This window comes from Nilaparvata lugens, chromosome X (assembly GCF_014356525.2).
Source record: "Nilaparvata lugens isolate BPH chromosome X, ASM1435652v1, whole genome shotgun sequence".
NCBI lineage: Eukaryota > Metazoa > Arthropoda > Insecta > Hemiptera > Delphacidae > Nilaparvata > Nilaparvata lugens.
Genome location: NC_052518.1, coordinates 24,315,307 through 24,332,270, shown reverse-complemented (window position 1 = coordinate 24,332,270; position 16,964 = coordinate 24,315,307). Strand labels below are relative to the sequence as shown.

The following is a 16,964-nucleotide window of genomic DNA, read 5'->3' as shown; positions in this document are numbered from 1 at the left end:
TTTAAGTCAGGCCTACTGTAACCGCGCTGTGTTTTTTGTTTAATCTATTAACCAGTTATTTGTAACCATTTCACTTTGCTTTTGTGTTAAGTATTAACTTTTTAAGAAAATGGCAGGTAATTTTAGACATTATTCATACTCCGAATTAGCTGACATGCATTTAATGTATGGGATGGGACACTGTAATAGTACTGAAGCATGACGTTTGTATCAAGAGAACTTTCCTAACCGAGTATGTCCAAGTTCAAGGTTTTTTGACTATTCATCAACGTCTGTCTGAAACAGGTTCTTTGATATCCGAAGAGCATATTTATGCAGGCAGACCCCGATCTGCTGTTGAGTTAGAAGAACAAGTTCTTAATGAAATTTATGAACATCCAGAGAAGAGCACGAGAGAGAAGTCAGTGCAGTTTAATGTCAATCAATCTATTATTTGGAGGATACTAAAAGAGCAACAATTACATCCACACCACCTCCAGAAAGTTCATACTCTATTGCCACGAGACTGTATTCCCCGTGCTGGTATTTGCCGATGGTTTTTAGGAAAACTTGTTAACCCAAACTTTTTAACAACCGTTTTATTTACCGACGAGGCACACTTTACAAAACAGCTATCGTTAACGTCCACAACCAACATATTTGGGCAGATGAGAATCCTCATGCCATCAATCCTAATCATTCAAAACATCAGTTTTCAGTAAACATTTGTGCAGGAATCATAGCAGAGATCATCTACTTCTGTTCGAGCTTCCTCCCAAGTTTAATGGCATAATCTACTTACTTTTTGAGAGAGGAGCTATTTATCTTACTTGAAGATGTACCTGTTCAGTTGCGGCAAAACATTTGGTTCATGCATGATGGAGCTCCAGCACACTTCAGTGTTGCTGTTCGTGAACACCTGAATCACAGCTTTCCAAATCAATGGAAAGGCCGAGGTGGGCCAGTACCATGGCCAGCTAGGTCACCAGTCTTAAATCCTTCGGATTTTTATATTAGGGGACACTTGAAAACCTTAGTATACAATACTCCGATTGATACCATTGAAGAACTCCGATTAAGGATTTTGAACGGAATAGAAATGATAAAGCAGACTCCTGGAATATTTGAACGGGTTCAACAATCGATGAGAAGACGTCTGAACATATGCATTGAGAACAACGGAGGTCTCTTTGAACATCATCTTTAGTCTTTTGGTATGAGTTTAATGTCATTTAGATATCTTACTTCCATATAAAAATAAAACTTTTCATAAAAAACAGAATATTTTATTTGCAATCAGCTACAACCTATGAGTTATTAGTTCTCTCCTCATAAAACAGAAAATTTTTGATATGTAATGTACTACATAAGAATACATTTTATTCAACTTATTTAAATTTAGTTTACACAGCTTACATAATTCTTTTCAGGATTAAATTCTCTAATTAAATTCATTAAAGAAAGTTATTGGGCATCAAACGTAGAAGTCTGTGTTTTTCTACTAAGATTTTTTGCATATTTCAACTTTTTTCTCAAAAACTACTCACACTACAGCTTCCAGACTAGTTTTATTCAATTTTTCAGATATTTTTCCATATGAATCCAGCATAAGTTTTTCAAAAACTAGTCCCCAAACAATTCAGCATCGGTGTATTTCACCAGAGGAACTGAATTCCGGGCGAAATCTTTCACCCTGTATAGCTCGCTAATGAAGCGTTTATGGATATATGTTTATAAGAACTTTTTTCTTATTTTTACCTCTACTATCACGTATTAAATTATTTTACCATGATTATGAATCACCCTGTATATAAAATATATATTATAAATAAGTTCATAAAAATTGTTTGTATAACTTATGAAGCTAGTTTATTGTTTTGTATACTCTAGATATTTTTTCAGTTAATTTTTGTTTATTCTATGTTATTGGTCCCAAAAATATGTTTATTTATTTGTGCTAGATGGTTTATTTCTCAGACGAATTTTTCGTTCATGCAATCTTAATAATTTGTTTGAGTTTTTTTTTAAATGGGTTATCAACTCACTCTTTATTTCCCTTCTAAAATGTTTAATGAATTTTCATTTTGAATGATCCACTGTTGTACACCAAGAATTAGAATAAAAATCTGGTGTGGTACACTCACACAACTTTCCTTGCTAATTGAACTGTAATCCTCATTCTTAAAGAGAATAATTCAGGGGAATAACATTATGACAATTGGCGGCAACATATTTGAAACTACCATCAGACTACTGTATATGTGTGTATATAATTGTTTTTAGAGTGCTTCTGCCTTTGTGTAAATTGTGAAATTCGAAGATTTTTTAAAAGTCGTCAAAACAGCTGTTGTACAGATGAAATATCTCGACTGGGTATGTGTTTTTCTAATAAACTGCTCTACCTACCTACCTCATGCACGAGAAGGAGCTTACAAAGTCAATTTCTCAAGGATGGGACCCAAGGGGTGGACCCCCCATTAGTTTCCCAGGGAGGAGACTCATGCCTGTTGATAGAGCTGATAAATAACTCGCACCTTGGCAAGAACACCGTGTCATCTCAAAAAAGTACATTTTTGGAAAATCGTAATCAAAGTTTCATGAGCACATAAATTAATTAATATCAAACAATCATCGCATATTTCTAGTTTATTCTCTTAAACATCTTTTCTACAATGTTTTGCATTATTGTATTTCTCTCTGAAAAATACTAATATTAATGGAAACAGAGATTAATGCAAATGGTTCTTGATGTCACGTTCTTCCTGCCTGAATACTATTGACCAGTCTTAGTTATCACGTCCATTTTCTTAATTCACAACACACTTAAAGGTGCATCCACATGTTATAGCTCTACCAAAATTGATAAAAACTCATAAATTTATAACTGCTGCAAAGAATAAATAGCAAGTATTCATGTATTGAAACTTTGGATACAGCAACTGTGTAACAATCTAGCAGTTAGCAAAAAATAGCTTGTAAAACTCATTGATTGCGGATATCTTGCCCAGCTGTATAAAGCATAGCTACAACATTTTGCTATAGGTAATACTTCTTACAAGTTTCTTGAAATAATCTAGTTTTATATAAATTATAATGGTAATCGAGCTATATTCATAAATATTTTCATAAAATAATAGCCAATCATAACTGAATAAACCAATCTGTAACTAAATAGTTTTGTTATTTGGCATATCCTGATGGTTTTGTAACAAACAGTATAAGATAAAGCAGCTATTCTAACAGAAATTTTCCTATTCTTCAGCCCTGTTGTGCCTGAAAAGCAACTTGTTACAATAGAAACATCTTTATTGGAATTGTTGCATCAATTTTTATACAGCCTTTTTATATGTTGTCCGACCTTTACATTTACACTGTATAAATAAATAAATAAATAATAAATAATTTATTTTTGTCAAAGAACAATTACAAAATTGCATTAGACAATGTTGTAATTAGCCCCTATGTATGTATGCCCCTATGTAATTAGCCCCTATCTATAGTATGTAGCATACTTTATGCTACTAGTGATGCAAACTTTGTCGTATTCACTGTCTATTGTCTTGCTTAATCCACAGCTTTAATTCTCACTTTCAATCAGTGATTTTTCACTTCAAATAAAAGGTGGGATGCATCTCATAAATTGATAGTCTATAGCGCATCGTTTACAAAGGGTATTAATAACTCAAGTTATCAATCAAAATGCATTGTTTAATAGTAAATCTTAAACTATTGAACAGTTTAATAAAAAAATAATGAAATCCCTGAGCATCACATTAATACATAAAGAATAATAAAATACAAATAGTATAGAACAATAGAGTTTGGATTACAATCATTCTCTTTAAAGGAATTATAAACAGGCTTTTCTGATTCTGTACTTGCTGAGATCGTCATTGGCTACCTTCTCCATAGAAACTGATAATAAGGATACTCCTACATACATTCTTTTTTCCCACCCTTGCTAAACTTTTCCCATAGGTAACATAGCTAACCATGGGTGGAAGGGATGTTTTACTTAATTGTTCAATTCAAGATAATAGTTTACAACAATCAGTCTTTGGTATATATTATAAGGAACACATGTTATGAGCATTCAACTTGAGCTACTTTAATGTCAAGCTAAACAAGAACTATCAGTCACATTTTCTTTGAGTGAATTAGAAACAGGCTTATCTGATTATGTACATGCTTACATGCTAGATAATAGTTTCAATCAGTCTTTAGTAACTATTAATCAGGAACAAATGTCATGAGCTTTCAACTTGAGCTACTTTACAGATATAAGTTCAAGTAAAACAAGAACTATCAGCTAAATTTCATTCACACAGCCTACATTATTTCTAAAAAATTTCTAAACCTATAACAAAAATAATCATGTTAAGAATTATATTGGTATTGAAAAGTGGAAAACCTAAAATTATAAAAATCACAAACATCAAAAATATTAATTGAAATAATTAACTTGGAAACTCTGAGCGACTCATAAAATTCATGTTAAGCAGTAGATACTTACTAGACAAGATCCTAACCAACTCATTAAATCCTTTTTTCCCCAAGAGGAATCCCAGTCGGTTCTGCATATGCCTTTTTTCCCCAAAAGCCCGTTACACCTTTCTCATCCATTACAGCCATCAATATGTAAAATTTCTTTTCAAAAAATGTTCTAAACCTATATTGATATTGAAAAGTACAAAACCTAAAATTATGAAAATCACAAACATCAAAAATATTGATTGAAATAATTCACTTGGAAACTCTGAGCGACTCATAAAATTCGCGGTAAGCAGTAGATACTAGGCGAGATTCTAACAAACTCATTAAATCCTGTTTTTCCTAAGAGAAATCCCAGTCGGTTCTGCGTATGCCTTATTTTCTCCCCACAAGTCCATTACACCTTTCTTCTCCATCGATATGTCTCCATCACCGGATCGACTTGATTTTCTAGTGCTTGTTCTTTTCTTTTGGTATAAGTCAACAAACTTGAATTCATCATCATATTATGAAGTCTTATATTGATAAACGAATGGAGGGGTTTCTTGATCCACTTTTATAACCTTTAGATCATTGAAATTGAATCCTTCATTTTCCGTATTTACATTCAAGTTTTTCCCCAGTTTTTGTACAAGGCTCTTGAAATCCAAAAAATCGGTGTGGTCCATTTCTTTTACCTGGTAGTATGGGGCAGTTTTCTTCGAAGATCTGATCAACTGTGTGTACTGAGCTGGAACATAAATTGGCCCAGACTTTCTAGCTCTCTTTATCTCTTGTTCAATGACAGAATGCATATTGTCACCTTCATTCTGTGTGTGACCTTTTATCAGGAACTTGTGAATTATTGATTTCACATTCTTGAACTTGTGAATAGCATACATGTACATTGCTAGAATGAATTTATTTTTGTTTTGTCCAGGACAGTTGTCTGAGTAAAAAATAAATTCCAAGTCTTCTGTAGATTGAATTGATTTCTCCTCAATGAACTTGAAACACATGATCCAATTTCATTGGCACCTCGCCACGCTTCACCCTCGTGCCATACATTGCAGTATCCTTCCTTGCTCTTAATGTCGTAGATAGTGAAGTCATAAGTCGCTAATTTCATTTTATAATAATAAACAGAAGCGTCACTGATGGGACATGGGAGAGCTGCTTGTAAATCATACACACATACAATTGTTCCATTGCCAGTTTCCCTCTTATCTTTCTCTTTTTCAATAATTCTGGATTGTTGTTTATCTTCCTGATGTTTTTTGTATTCAGCAGCCTGCTCCTCTCCAACAGAACCATGAGAATTTTCAAAAACTGCACATACTTCACACTGGTCCTTCTTCGGGGTGAAAAATGATAAATTAAAATCTTGATTGAAAATTCGTGAGAACATTGTTAAGTTTCCAAACTTCTCCCCAGTTTCTTTACACTTTTCAACGTAGTCACGATAGAGAGAAGCAATTGTCTTGCCACCTTCTATAGTTCTATATACTCTCTAGTCGTTTGGTTCCGTAAATAGTGGCTCTCTATTCGGGGTATGGAGTTGATGTGATCCCGAATCCCTTTCTTAACCGATTCTTCGACTTTCTTATGTCTACCGTGCTTACCGCGTTGATCTGTTTCAAGAAATGCACTTGAATTTAGCTTTTCACGAGAAGTTTGAATAGTGCGTCTTGTGATATCCAATGTGTTCATGAAGAAAACTTTACAAACCCGAATTTCCTTACCATTCTTAGTGAAATAGTAAGCCCAGTTCACTTTTCTGGATTTATCAGTTTGATTATGGGTAGTTACATCCTTTTTTTGATGAGTGATGAACTCTCTCTGCCTCGTTACATCTCCAATTTCCCAATGTTCAGAGAATATTTTTTGCCTATCTTCCTCACTGAATTTAGATGCACAGTCGAAAATACAGTCATCACATGCAGGTTTCAAAGCTCGAGCAGGTCTAGTTGTCTTACTTTTTTTACTGATATATTGTTGGCCAGTATTGCGGAGTATTTTTCTTTTATTGTCTTCCCACTTTGAAGGATACGCTATTCTTTTCTTTCCCTTTTTTGCCACTAATGTGGATGGAGCGTCACTCAGTTCATCCTCCTCATTATCGATAACTTCTTCTTGAGAACATAGAACAGGAACATCACCTGTGAAACGGTTGTCAGTTTCTGCAGCTACATCTGTGAGAAATTCATCATTGGCGTCAGATGGAGAAACTTGATGTGTTTGAGCGAAATTTTGCAGTTGATCTAACATGCTTGTGAGATTCTGCTGGGTCTCTACATGAGCAATTGATTCTACTAGAAGAGATGCAAGTTCTTCATTGGTGATTTTGGGTTGAGGTTGATCCAAGTCATCAAAGGTCATTTGATGAGTTATTGTCGAATTATTGTTCTCTTCCATATTCTCTTGTTTATTTTCACTCACCTTAGTTGTGTCAGACCCATCAGACAGTAGCGTCATTTTTAACAATGTAATATTTTCATTGCTTATTTCACAATAAAAATGTTTGTGTTCAAAACTCAGCTCCGCCCAAACACTGCCAGGATCCAGCTTCCAGGACTCATCAACATTTTGGGCGATGAGCGATTTCTTCGGATGTTGAATGTGAGAAGTTGCTGGCACAACTTTTACCATTCTCAAAAGTTTCTCCCCTCTGCTCTTCGGTATCTGAAAGAAAACGAACATACCAGTAATATCAATATTATAAATGAATAGTATTTAGCTGCTAATTATAAAAATTGGGCTACTGATAAAATAATTTTAATTTTGTAATGTCGCAGCTTTATTTCCATTGTAATAATAAATGTGAAATGTCTACCTGTGGGATTGGAATGAGCATTTAAATGGTATTTCATGGATTATTGATTTGAATGATAAGGACAAGAGTTATTCCATATCGAAATTTATTTATATTCACCACTCCATGAAATTGTTAAGAAATATAAGTTGAAAGAGGAAAGAAGATAAATCAAAATCAGAATCAAAAAGTTAAAAAAATCTTTTGAATATTATATAGGCTAATAATGATGAGTCAATTATTAAAAGAGAATTAGTTTTTATTCCCAATATAGACTGAAAGGCTACACACATTATGAGTGTTCTAATAAAATCGTGCATAAATTAATTTAGCCAAACATTCATGAAGCAAACAACCGAATGATAAAGCATTCACAGTAGGCCTAAGTGATTTCATTCTGACTTTATGATGTTTATCATTTTGTATAGAAGGATCCAGCAATTGAAAACAGATATGAGTCACCAGTGGTGACTCACTACTTCTACACTACTTAAATACAAACTATTTGTTTTTGATGGCTTTGGGCTCCGTGAACAGACAATAGTCCATTAATGTGAGCTTAAATACATAATGTATCATGTATTATTTTGACTCTAATGAAGCTTCAAATATCATTACATGTAGATGTAGTTATTGTACCGGCATGTATAAATATTGATAAATAAACTCGATTGTCTAGGTTGTGATGAATATGCATTACATTATTAGTGTGAAATCTGAATAAATAACTGGCTACTTTTCAAACGAAATCTGATAGAGATCATAACGATTTCAATAATTATTATTAATTCATTGCAAATAATAGAAGCAGGCTGTACAGGAAACCACAAGATTAAAATCAATTATCATGTAAAAAGTAATGCAATTGAAGCAAGAACAATGAGACATTATCGGCACTACTGTGGGTAAAGCTTACCTTGATGCAAGAAGACTGTGCCATCTCGATGTCACGTTCTTCTTGACGTAGGGTCCTTCCTCTACCAATGTCGCAGCACTACTGGCTGGAAGATACGATGTTCTTGCCTTATTATCCTCATCAACTGCTCACAAGAATACTGTGATCAGCACTCCAAACGGGTACGGTTTGAGTTATGTTTGTCACGTTGTTCTTGAACTGTAGAGCTCGTGAAAACGAATACGATGATGTATAATACTAAAAATCCATTATTTTTGAGATGTCACGATGTTCTTGCCGAGGTGCGAACTATACAAGGTATGAATTTGAAAACAGAGTGAAAAACATGGTTTTTTAGTAATCATCCGCCATTTTTCTCAAGAATATTACGGAGCTCCTGCAATTTTCTTAGAAATTAGACTCATGTCAGTTGATAGGGCTTATGAATAGCCATGGTATAAATTTGAAGAAAATCGTTAGAGCCGTTTTCGAGAAAACCGTGAAAAACATGGTTTTTTTAGTAATTATCCGCTATTTTTCCCGCCATCTTGAATTGAATTTTATAGAATTTCTTACTGTCGGATCCTCATGGTATAATGACCTTAAGTTGAAAATTTCAAGTCAATCGGTTAATTAGGAATGGAGTTATCGTGTTCACAGACATACACACACACACACACACACACACACACACACACACACACACACACACAGACCAACACCCAAAAATCATGTTTTTGGACTCAGGGCACCTTGAAATGTATAGAAAACTTGAAATTAGGGTACCTTAATTTCAATACTTTCCTTACCTATGGTAATAGGGCAAAAATGTTTAAACACTGTATTAGAGGTAAGTGAAAAACGCAAGTGTTCCACTAATTTACCAGTAGCAGTGTACTACTATTTATCTAGGAACAGTATGCCACAGGTTTGCTAGGGACGGTATACCACAGGTTTGCTACAAATGGAGTGCAACTAACTTGTCATGGACAGGTTGGGGCAAGTGTGTAACACGTCAACTAGACCAATTACCACAAGCATGCTGAAAGTTTGGTAGTTTGCCACAGAAGACTAAGCAAGTTTGTAGATTTGTGGAAGAGGGTTTTAGGGAAGCATTTTTCTCATGTTCAATTTCCTGCCTGGGAGAGGTCATTACTTAAATTTACTCGAACTGCTTATAGTTGAACAAACCTGATAGATTCTGTTAGTAGCCAGCTGTATACCACAAGTATCACTGCAGTACTTGCTCTTTGGTAAGGCGGGTTTCACACAGCCAGGTCCAAAGCATTGTCTTGTCTCTTCAACTGGTCGATCAACTTCCATCACGCCATCTGTTACATTCTTCACTTTACGTTTTGTGCTTACTTTGTGAGTGACACGAGTTTTCGCTCGTCCTTTTTCTGATATAAAGTATTTTGTCTGAAAAGGAAACAAGATACTGTGAATATAATTTTCTCAGATCATCTCAAGATAATAAGGATTTCCAAACGAGGGATGAAATCTATTTCGATGTTAAATACAATAATAGAACCTTGATACTAACACACTCCATATAATCATGCTCAATATAAAATTATTACAAAATTAACTCAAAGGTTAATTGAGCTAGTTGCAAAAATAAAATCGCAATGAAAACATTTTATATAGACTTGCTTATTTCACGATCTTCTTAGTACAGATTACAACTTTTATGTGATAAAATAGCACAAACACAGGATCAAGAAAATTGAACGGACTTTTTTTCTTAAAGAAGAAGCAGCTAGCTAATTACATGAATAAGATCGATTTTATTTAGCGTATGGCTTCCAAGACATCAATCAGTATTCATTTCCATATTCACTTCTTCAGGATCATAATATGGGAATGATCCCTTGTCTCAAGATATAAAAATGAACATGAAAAACAAACATAAATGGTAACTAAAAACAATTTATTCTAATACGTACAGGGTGGGTGAAAAGTCCGAGAACGGCTTAATATCTCATACACAAAAGTAATTTGACGGTGGATGTGATTGGGGATCCTACTCAAATTAAAAAACTACTTTACAATGACTTTAAAAATCTGGTCCGTCATCTTGGATCCGCCATATTGAATGCAACTTAATTTTATTAAATAGGAAGGTTGTCATGCCATACGTGATTTCGATAGGAATTTCAAGAAAAAATGAATGGCGAAAACCGCATATCAATATCTCAAACCGTTTCGAAGATATTCACATTATTAATCAATACTTTTCAAAGCTGAAAGGAGAGAAAAAAGTCCGAGAATGGCTTAGTATCTAATCAAAAGAGTATCTATCAATGGTCTAGTATCTAATCCAAGGTGGGTGTGATTGGGGATGTTACTATAATTCGAAATACTACTTTACCATGACTTTAAAAATCTGGTCCGCCATCTTGGATCCGCCATTTTTAATGCAACTTTATTTTTTTAATGGGAAGGTGGTCATGCGATACATGATTTCGATAGGGAATTTCAGGAAAAAATGAATTGTGAAAACCGCACATCGATATCTCATTATCAATCAGTAACATGCAAATCAGAAATGAAATGCAAGTGGTATTGATTGATAATGTGAATATCTTCGAAACGGTTTGAGATATTGATATGCGGTTTTCGTCATTAGTATTGATTAAAAGTGAATTTATGTATTAATTTGTACAATTATTGAATTATTTCTACTTGTATTGAAACTTTTAACTAATAAAATCGAATTTGAAAATTTTCAGATGCATGACGGAATATCTGACTATCAGGCAATGTTCCTTGGCCTAACAGGAGACTTGTCATAATAAGACTTTTTCTGTAAGAGTAGGCCTAACTGAAGAACTGTAACTATAACCACTAACCACGCAATTCATACTAGATTAAGAATGCGATCATTTAATAAATTGTTGCTATGGCGCTATCCCAGCAGAGATTTTAGTCCAAGTTATGGAGGATTTTTTGACATAATTCCATGACATCAGTCCTTCATTCCTTCAAGATGAACATCAACTTCACATCATTTATGTACAGGACAATTGCATTTTTTTAGTAATAATCTGATTGATTGATTCATTCATTTGAAAGTCGGTTGAGTTGCATTTAATAAAAACATATTTCCGTGTCTCGACCTGTAGGCCTATATTACACAACTTCACTCAAACGGAATCCAATTCAATTCTTATTTATTCACATCCGCAAGTGTCATGAACTCTTCATGTAAAGGTCGATGAATATAATAGTAATAAATGTATGGTTATAGTCATATAGTCATATTTATGATTATAATTCATGGATTCATAGTTAAGAAGATTCAGTTGAACAGCCAACCCAATACAAACCGTAAAATAAAGCAATCACATTATCATCAGATTTGTTCTGGCATAACAATTAATTTTGTCCAAGAAAAATCTTACAAATCTGAATAAGACATAGTCACGGTTATTATTATTATTATTATTAGCGTATGACAAATACACACACATAAATTCACAAAAATACGAAGTTCATTGACCTTTGTCAGCTTGAAAAAAGAGAAATTCCAACTCATTTAACTATCTAAGTCACAGCAATAAAATGGAAATTACCATAAAGTGTAACAAAAACTAAATTCAAACTGTATTCTATAAACTACATATCATTTTACGGCTGTTAAATTTTATTGGATTTTCGTGTCATCCGATTTCAGAAGTTACGAACAAATATTGACAATTAGCCATTTCAGTTCTACACTGTAACTTGAAAGATATTGATAAGAAAAATGTGACTAATATGTGACAACTGACCACCATCTTGAGACACTGCATGTGAACACAGGCGTCTCTCCTGTTTTTGCGGCATGGAGAGCACTGTCCACATTCTCGTGTGCGGTAGCAGTTGGCACATCTCCCACAAGGCCTCTCACGTATGCCTGTCAACTTGGACGACGACTTCTCGCGCTCTTTCCGCTCATTTGATGCTGAAAATCAAGAAACATCGTTCAAGAGAACAGTTGTCAGTTGAAGAATACTTTTATAATGAAGGTCTTTAGATCACGTGTTAGATGTAAGTTAACATACAAACGCGCCAGCGTTAATATTGCATAAATAATAGTATAATATTTTATCTATAGCCTATAAATAAAAGCGAAATGGCACTGATTCATTCACTCACTCATTCATTCATTCATAATCAACAGAATTAAAAATCTACTGGACCAAATACGTTCAAATTTGGTATGTCTGTTCTGTTGGCCATCTAGAGATTTGAAAAAAATCCAGAAATACGCCAAAAATCTGCTTTTTTGCAGCGTTTTCCTGCGTTTTCTCGGTTTTTTAAAGAACTAATTGGCAAAAATGTTCAAACTTGGTAATGTAAAAAATCAAACACAGGAAAAGTGCAATGTACAGGCTCAGCTGGATTATAAAAATGTTGTATTGGTAGTTGAGTTCCGCCTAGAGTTAGGCGGACGCCCATGTACTGCCCAAGATCGGCTGTTTTATTTATTTGAGTGTTTTTCCTGCGTTTTCTAGACCATCTCATGAACTAATTGACAGATTATGTTCAAATTACGTACAGAAGTTCAGCAAGGTTTTAGAAATTCATGCTTGAGAGGACTCAGAACAGAATTACGTCCAAGATAGGCGGTTTTACTGCGTTTTCCAGCGTTCCCTAGCGTTTTCTCTCATTTTGCAAGAATTGATTGAGAGAAAATAGTCAAATTTGGTACACAGGCTCAGCTGAGGTATAACAATTTTGTATTGAGAGGGTCTTGTAATAACGCTCAAGTTCAGCGGTTTTTGAGCGGTTTCCTGTGTTTTCTACGCCTTCTCAAGAACTGACAGATAATGTTCAAATTTAGTACAGCAGTTCAGCAAGGGTCTAGAAATGTTGTCTTGAGGACTTCAGAATTACGCCAAAGATGAGCGGTTTTACAGCGTTTTCCAAGCGTTCCCCAGCGTTTTTTTAGAGGGTATCTTATTTCAAGTTTTTCATTGAGCTTTCAAAGCATTTTTTTACATTTCTCAAGCAAATTCATACTTGATAGGGTTCGATATTAAAGTTTGTTGAGTTCTCCATATCATTCCTGTTTCATATTTCAAAGAACTATTAGACTGAAATACCCTAACCAAGTTTCTAATTGAGAAATAACTGAATATTTATTGATTCTGATAAAAATAAAGATCTTTGCAACCCTGGGCTACATAATTCAAGGAAAACTGATGATTGAGTCGATCCTGAAAGCCTCTTTTGACGGAAGGAAGGAAGTTCGAATGAAAAATGCAGGCGAGCAGGGCGAGCCTGTTGATTCTCTTTCTGGGTGATCCAGCCGGGGGTCCAGAGGGCGGAGCCCCCTTACTAGACGCATAAGGCGAGCGAAGCGAGCCTGCCGGCTAATAGATTTATAAATCTATAAGAGCTTGTTTTGATTCAAAATTTTATTTATTTGCATTCTAATTTATTCCTAATTTAGATTTTTCTCTTCTTTCTAATTTATTTTTTCCTCTGTTAACCTTTTTTCATTTCCACCTAATTCATTATTAGAGAGCTCCGTTCATTACATTTTACGTTTCCACGTACATTATTACGTTTATTACTACTACTTTATTAATAACCATATTAATTTCCCTATTCCTTTTATCTTTATCAAATTATATGTTCTGTTCTTTATATTGTTTAATAACTCTATAGGATTTACTCTATTAATTTATATCTACACCTAACTCCTAATTCAAATTAAGTTGGTTTAATTACTATTTTTTATCGTATATAAACTAATTTCAGCATTTTTTATATTGATATTTTCTTGCTCATCATGCTCTAGTGCAATGGTTCTCAAAGTGTGGGGCGCGACCCCCAAGGGGGGCGCGATGAATGCTCAGGGGGGCGCAAAGCTTGGTTGGAAAATTATTCAAATTATAGTAACTTCTAAAATAATTACGATAAGCAAATACACTTTTAAAATTACAAGTGTGTAATTTTTACTCATAAAAATATTTATTTCAACCGTATTGTCAAACATTTAATTATTTCAAGTTTATTGACAGTAAAGCTATGTGCGTTTGCATCAACAGTGGTTTGATGATTCTCGGTAGCATGGCTAGTTGTTGTTGTTCTGGCTCAAATACCACGAAGTACGATATTGACTGATCGCATCCGGACTTTCCCGAAGCCCCCATCCACTATCCCATATTCCAGGAATGCGTTTCGTCTCGTCTAGGCTTCTACTGTGCTCAGCCTCAGATCAGTTACGCTTACAATTACAAGATCTTCACGTGCAATTGATGGAAAAGCTGAAAAATACCCATTTTGCTATACACGTTGATGAAGCTACAGATCATCATAGAGATGCACATTTAATAACTTAATAAGATTTGTCGATGGTGAGGCAATGCGAGAAGAGTTAGTACTTTTTTGTGAGCCGTTTTCAGTTGATACCACTGGTGAAAGCATTTTCCAAATAATTGATAAATTTTTGAAGGACAATGACATGTATTGGAGCAAATGTGTAGGAATTTGCACAGATGGAGCTCGGGCTATGTCAGGAAAGTACACTGGACTTCGAGGGTTGATCGAAAAGGTAGCACCAGAAGCTAGATGGACACATTGTATAATTCACAGGGAGGCTTTAGCAGCAAAATGCATGACTACTGAACTTGATGAAGTTTTACATGTGGTCGTTAAAACAGTCAATTTCATTAAAGGGAAGCCTTTAAAGTCACGAATTTCTAGGATTCTCTGTGAAGACAGAACCCACAGCTCTACTGTTTCATACTGAAGCTCGCTGGCTCTCAAGAGGAAAGGCTTTGACTAGAATATTTGAGCTCAGACATGAAGTCCTTACACTTTTGTTTGAGGAAAACCACCAAAACTCAAAGATTTTCACAAACTCAGATTTTTTGCTGCAATTAGCATACATGGCGGATATCTTTGAGAAAATAAATGTTCTAAACAAATCTTTGCAGAAAAAAGATGCAAACATTCTGCAATGGACTGAAAAGGTCTCGAAAGTGATGATTTGGAGCTATTTCCTAATCTTAAGATTATTACTGAAGAAATTGATCTAACAAACATTCCAGCCAATGAGAAGAAATGCTTTTTTGAACATTTAGAAATCCTCAAAGGTCGTTTTGAAAAATATTTTAATGAGGACTTGAATGGTTTGGCATGGATTCAAAACTCATTCAAATTCTCAATCAATGAGTGCTCCCTCAACATGATAGAAAAAGAAAACCTCATTGATCTCCAAGGTGACTTTGCGCTTAAAATGAAGTTTGAAGTATATTCTTTCACATCCTTCTGGATTGGTGTGCATCAGGAACACCCAATTTCGTGTGAAAAGGCATTGAAGATATTTACTCCATTTGCGACAACTTATTCGTGTGAAACTGGGTTTTCTGCTCTTAAGCCGCGTCCACACTATGTCGATCGACTCTGTCGACCCGGTCGATCGATAAAGTCGCTCGACACCTTCGACTGTGTCAACTCGACAAAATTGCCTCAGTACATGTGGACGAGTCGACCGACAACCATCATAAATTTTCATACATAATCGAGTGTTTTATATTTAATCGAGTGTTTTATTTTAAATATAGAGTTTTTATACAAAATAAGTGATGATGAAGATGTTGGAGCAGCGGCTTCTGCTGCAATTCTTATTACCATCTTGGGAAGCCAAAAAGATCGACGCCCGCGGAGATTTTGGGTATGGCCTAGCCTTGTTCGAGGCAGAAAAAAGTATAGTACGGAGGAATTTATGGAAGATTTATTGCTGGATGAGGTTGACGAATTAAATCTAGAATATAGATGTGACGCGGGCTTTAAAAACTTTTTCAGAATGAAAAGTTCCTATTTTGAAAATCTTTTGAAAATGATTGCGCCGAACGTAATTAAAAAAGACACACCATTCAGAAAAGCAATTCAAGTAAACCATCGCCTTGCAGTAACGCTGCGCTTTTTGGCAACTGGCGAATCATACACTGCAAATTTCTAATTTTCTTTTCCACCTCCACTTTTTCAATGCCAAATGACACCGCAATTTCCACCAAACCATCATGCCGTTTGTTTCTGTTTTTATAGTCAACATCACTTGAATCCCATAAGTAAGAACGATCACGGTACATTTCAATAAAATTCGACGTTTGGGTATCACTCCAATTCATTTTCAATAAAAATGTAAGCACTTGAACAACAGTATAGCACTATTCTATTTTTTAAAACGGCAGTGACAAGATCGACACGTCCACACTGGTGCCTTCGACTCGACTGTCTTTGATCCGGACCGACCAGATTCGGGTTGCGTTCGACTCGACTCGACAGCGCTCAACAATGTCTAGCGACACGTCCAGACTTGTTCGACATTGTAGATCGGTGTCGATCCACATAGTGTGGACGCGGCTTTAGGACCTTAGAGTAGCGTTATCAGAGCTGACACCTCGCTTCAATAATCTCTTTGCGAAAAAACAAGCTCATCCTTCACACTGAAGCTCTTTTTATTGTTAATAAAAAATAACAACTATGTACTATAGTAGCATTAGTACCTGAATAAATTATAATTGTTTGTATAGAATTTGTTGTTTTATTATGATTGAAACTATTGCCCCATTTGGTTATGTATAGAATAAGCAAAACTCAACTAAATAAATATTGAGTGTAAAATAAGTAGGTATATACGTACGTATACATAATGTACAACAGGTATAGTTGTCTAGGGCTAGGGGTCTACGCTTATACATGTAGGGGGGCCCGGCTTACAGCTGAATTATGCAGGGGGGGGGGGGCTCGAAGTAAAAAGTTTGAGAACCACTGCTCTAGTGTTTGCCATAGTTCTTATCAGACCTG

At 35.0% G+C, this 16,964-nt stretch overlaps 2 protein-coding genes across 3 annotated transcripts in view; both read right to left on the bottom strand.

Annotated features, from left to right (window-relative positions):
- LOC111046772 (CXXC-type zinc finger protein 1) overlaps window positions 1-16,964 on the bottom strand; it is a 52,651-nt gene that overhangs the window by 17,522 nt on the left and 18,165 nt on the right. The window contains exons 5-6 of the mRNA XM_022332398.2: window positions 11,930-12,102; window positions 9,348-9,575 (exon numbers count right to left, since the gene is read on the bottom strand). Coding sequence (XP_022188090.1) covers window positions 9,348-9,575; window positions 11,930-12,102 — 401 coding nt within the window. The remainder of the gene's footprint in view (window positions 1-9,347; window positions 9,576-11,929; window positions 12,103-16,964) is intronic.
- LOC120354918 lies at window positions 3,144-8,541 on the bottom strand. Of its 2 annotated transcripts, XM_039443055.1 has the most exons (3): window positions 8,178-8,539; window positions 6,128-7,131; window positions 3,144-3,817 (listed from the first exon to the last, which is right to left on the bottom strand). In XM_039443055.1, the coding sequence occupies exons 1-3, from the start codon at window positions 8,199-8,201 to the stop codon at window positions 3,748-3,750; spliced, it is 1,098 nt and encodes a 365-aa protein (XP_039298989.1). In that variant the 5' UTR covers window positions 8,202-8,539; the 3' UTR covers window positions 3,144-3,747. The 2 variants fall into 2 exon arrangements, with proteins under 2 accessions (XP_039298989.1, XP_039298988.1); XM_039443054.1 differs by lacking the exon at window positions 3,144-3,817 and having other exon boundaries at window positions 3,847-7,131; window positions 8,178-8,541.

Bases quoted from the DNA above. Each gene is read 5' to 3' on its own strand.
- LOC120354918 (XM_039443054.1), bottom strand. From the start codon at position 8,201: ATGGCACAGTCTTCTTGCATCAAG. The intron at 7,132-8,177 runs GTAAGCTTTACC...GTTTTCTTTCAG, and splicing joins CACAGTCTTCTTGCATCAAG to ATACCGAAGAGCAGAGGGGA.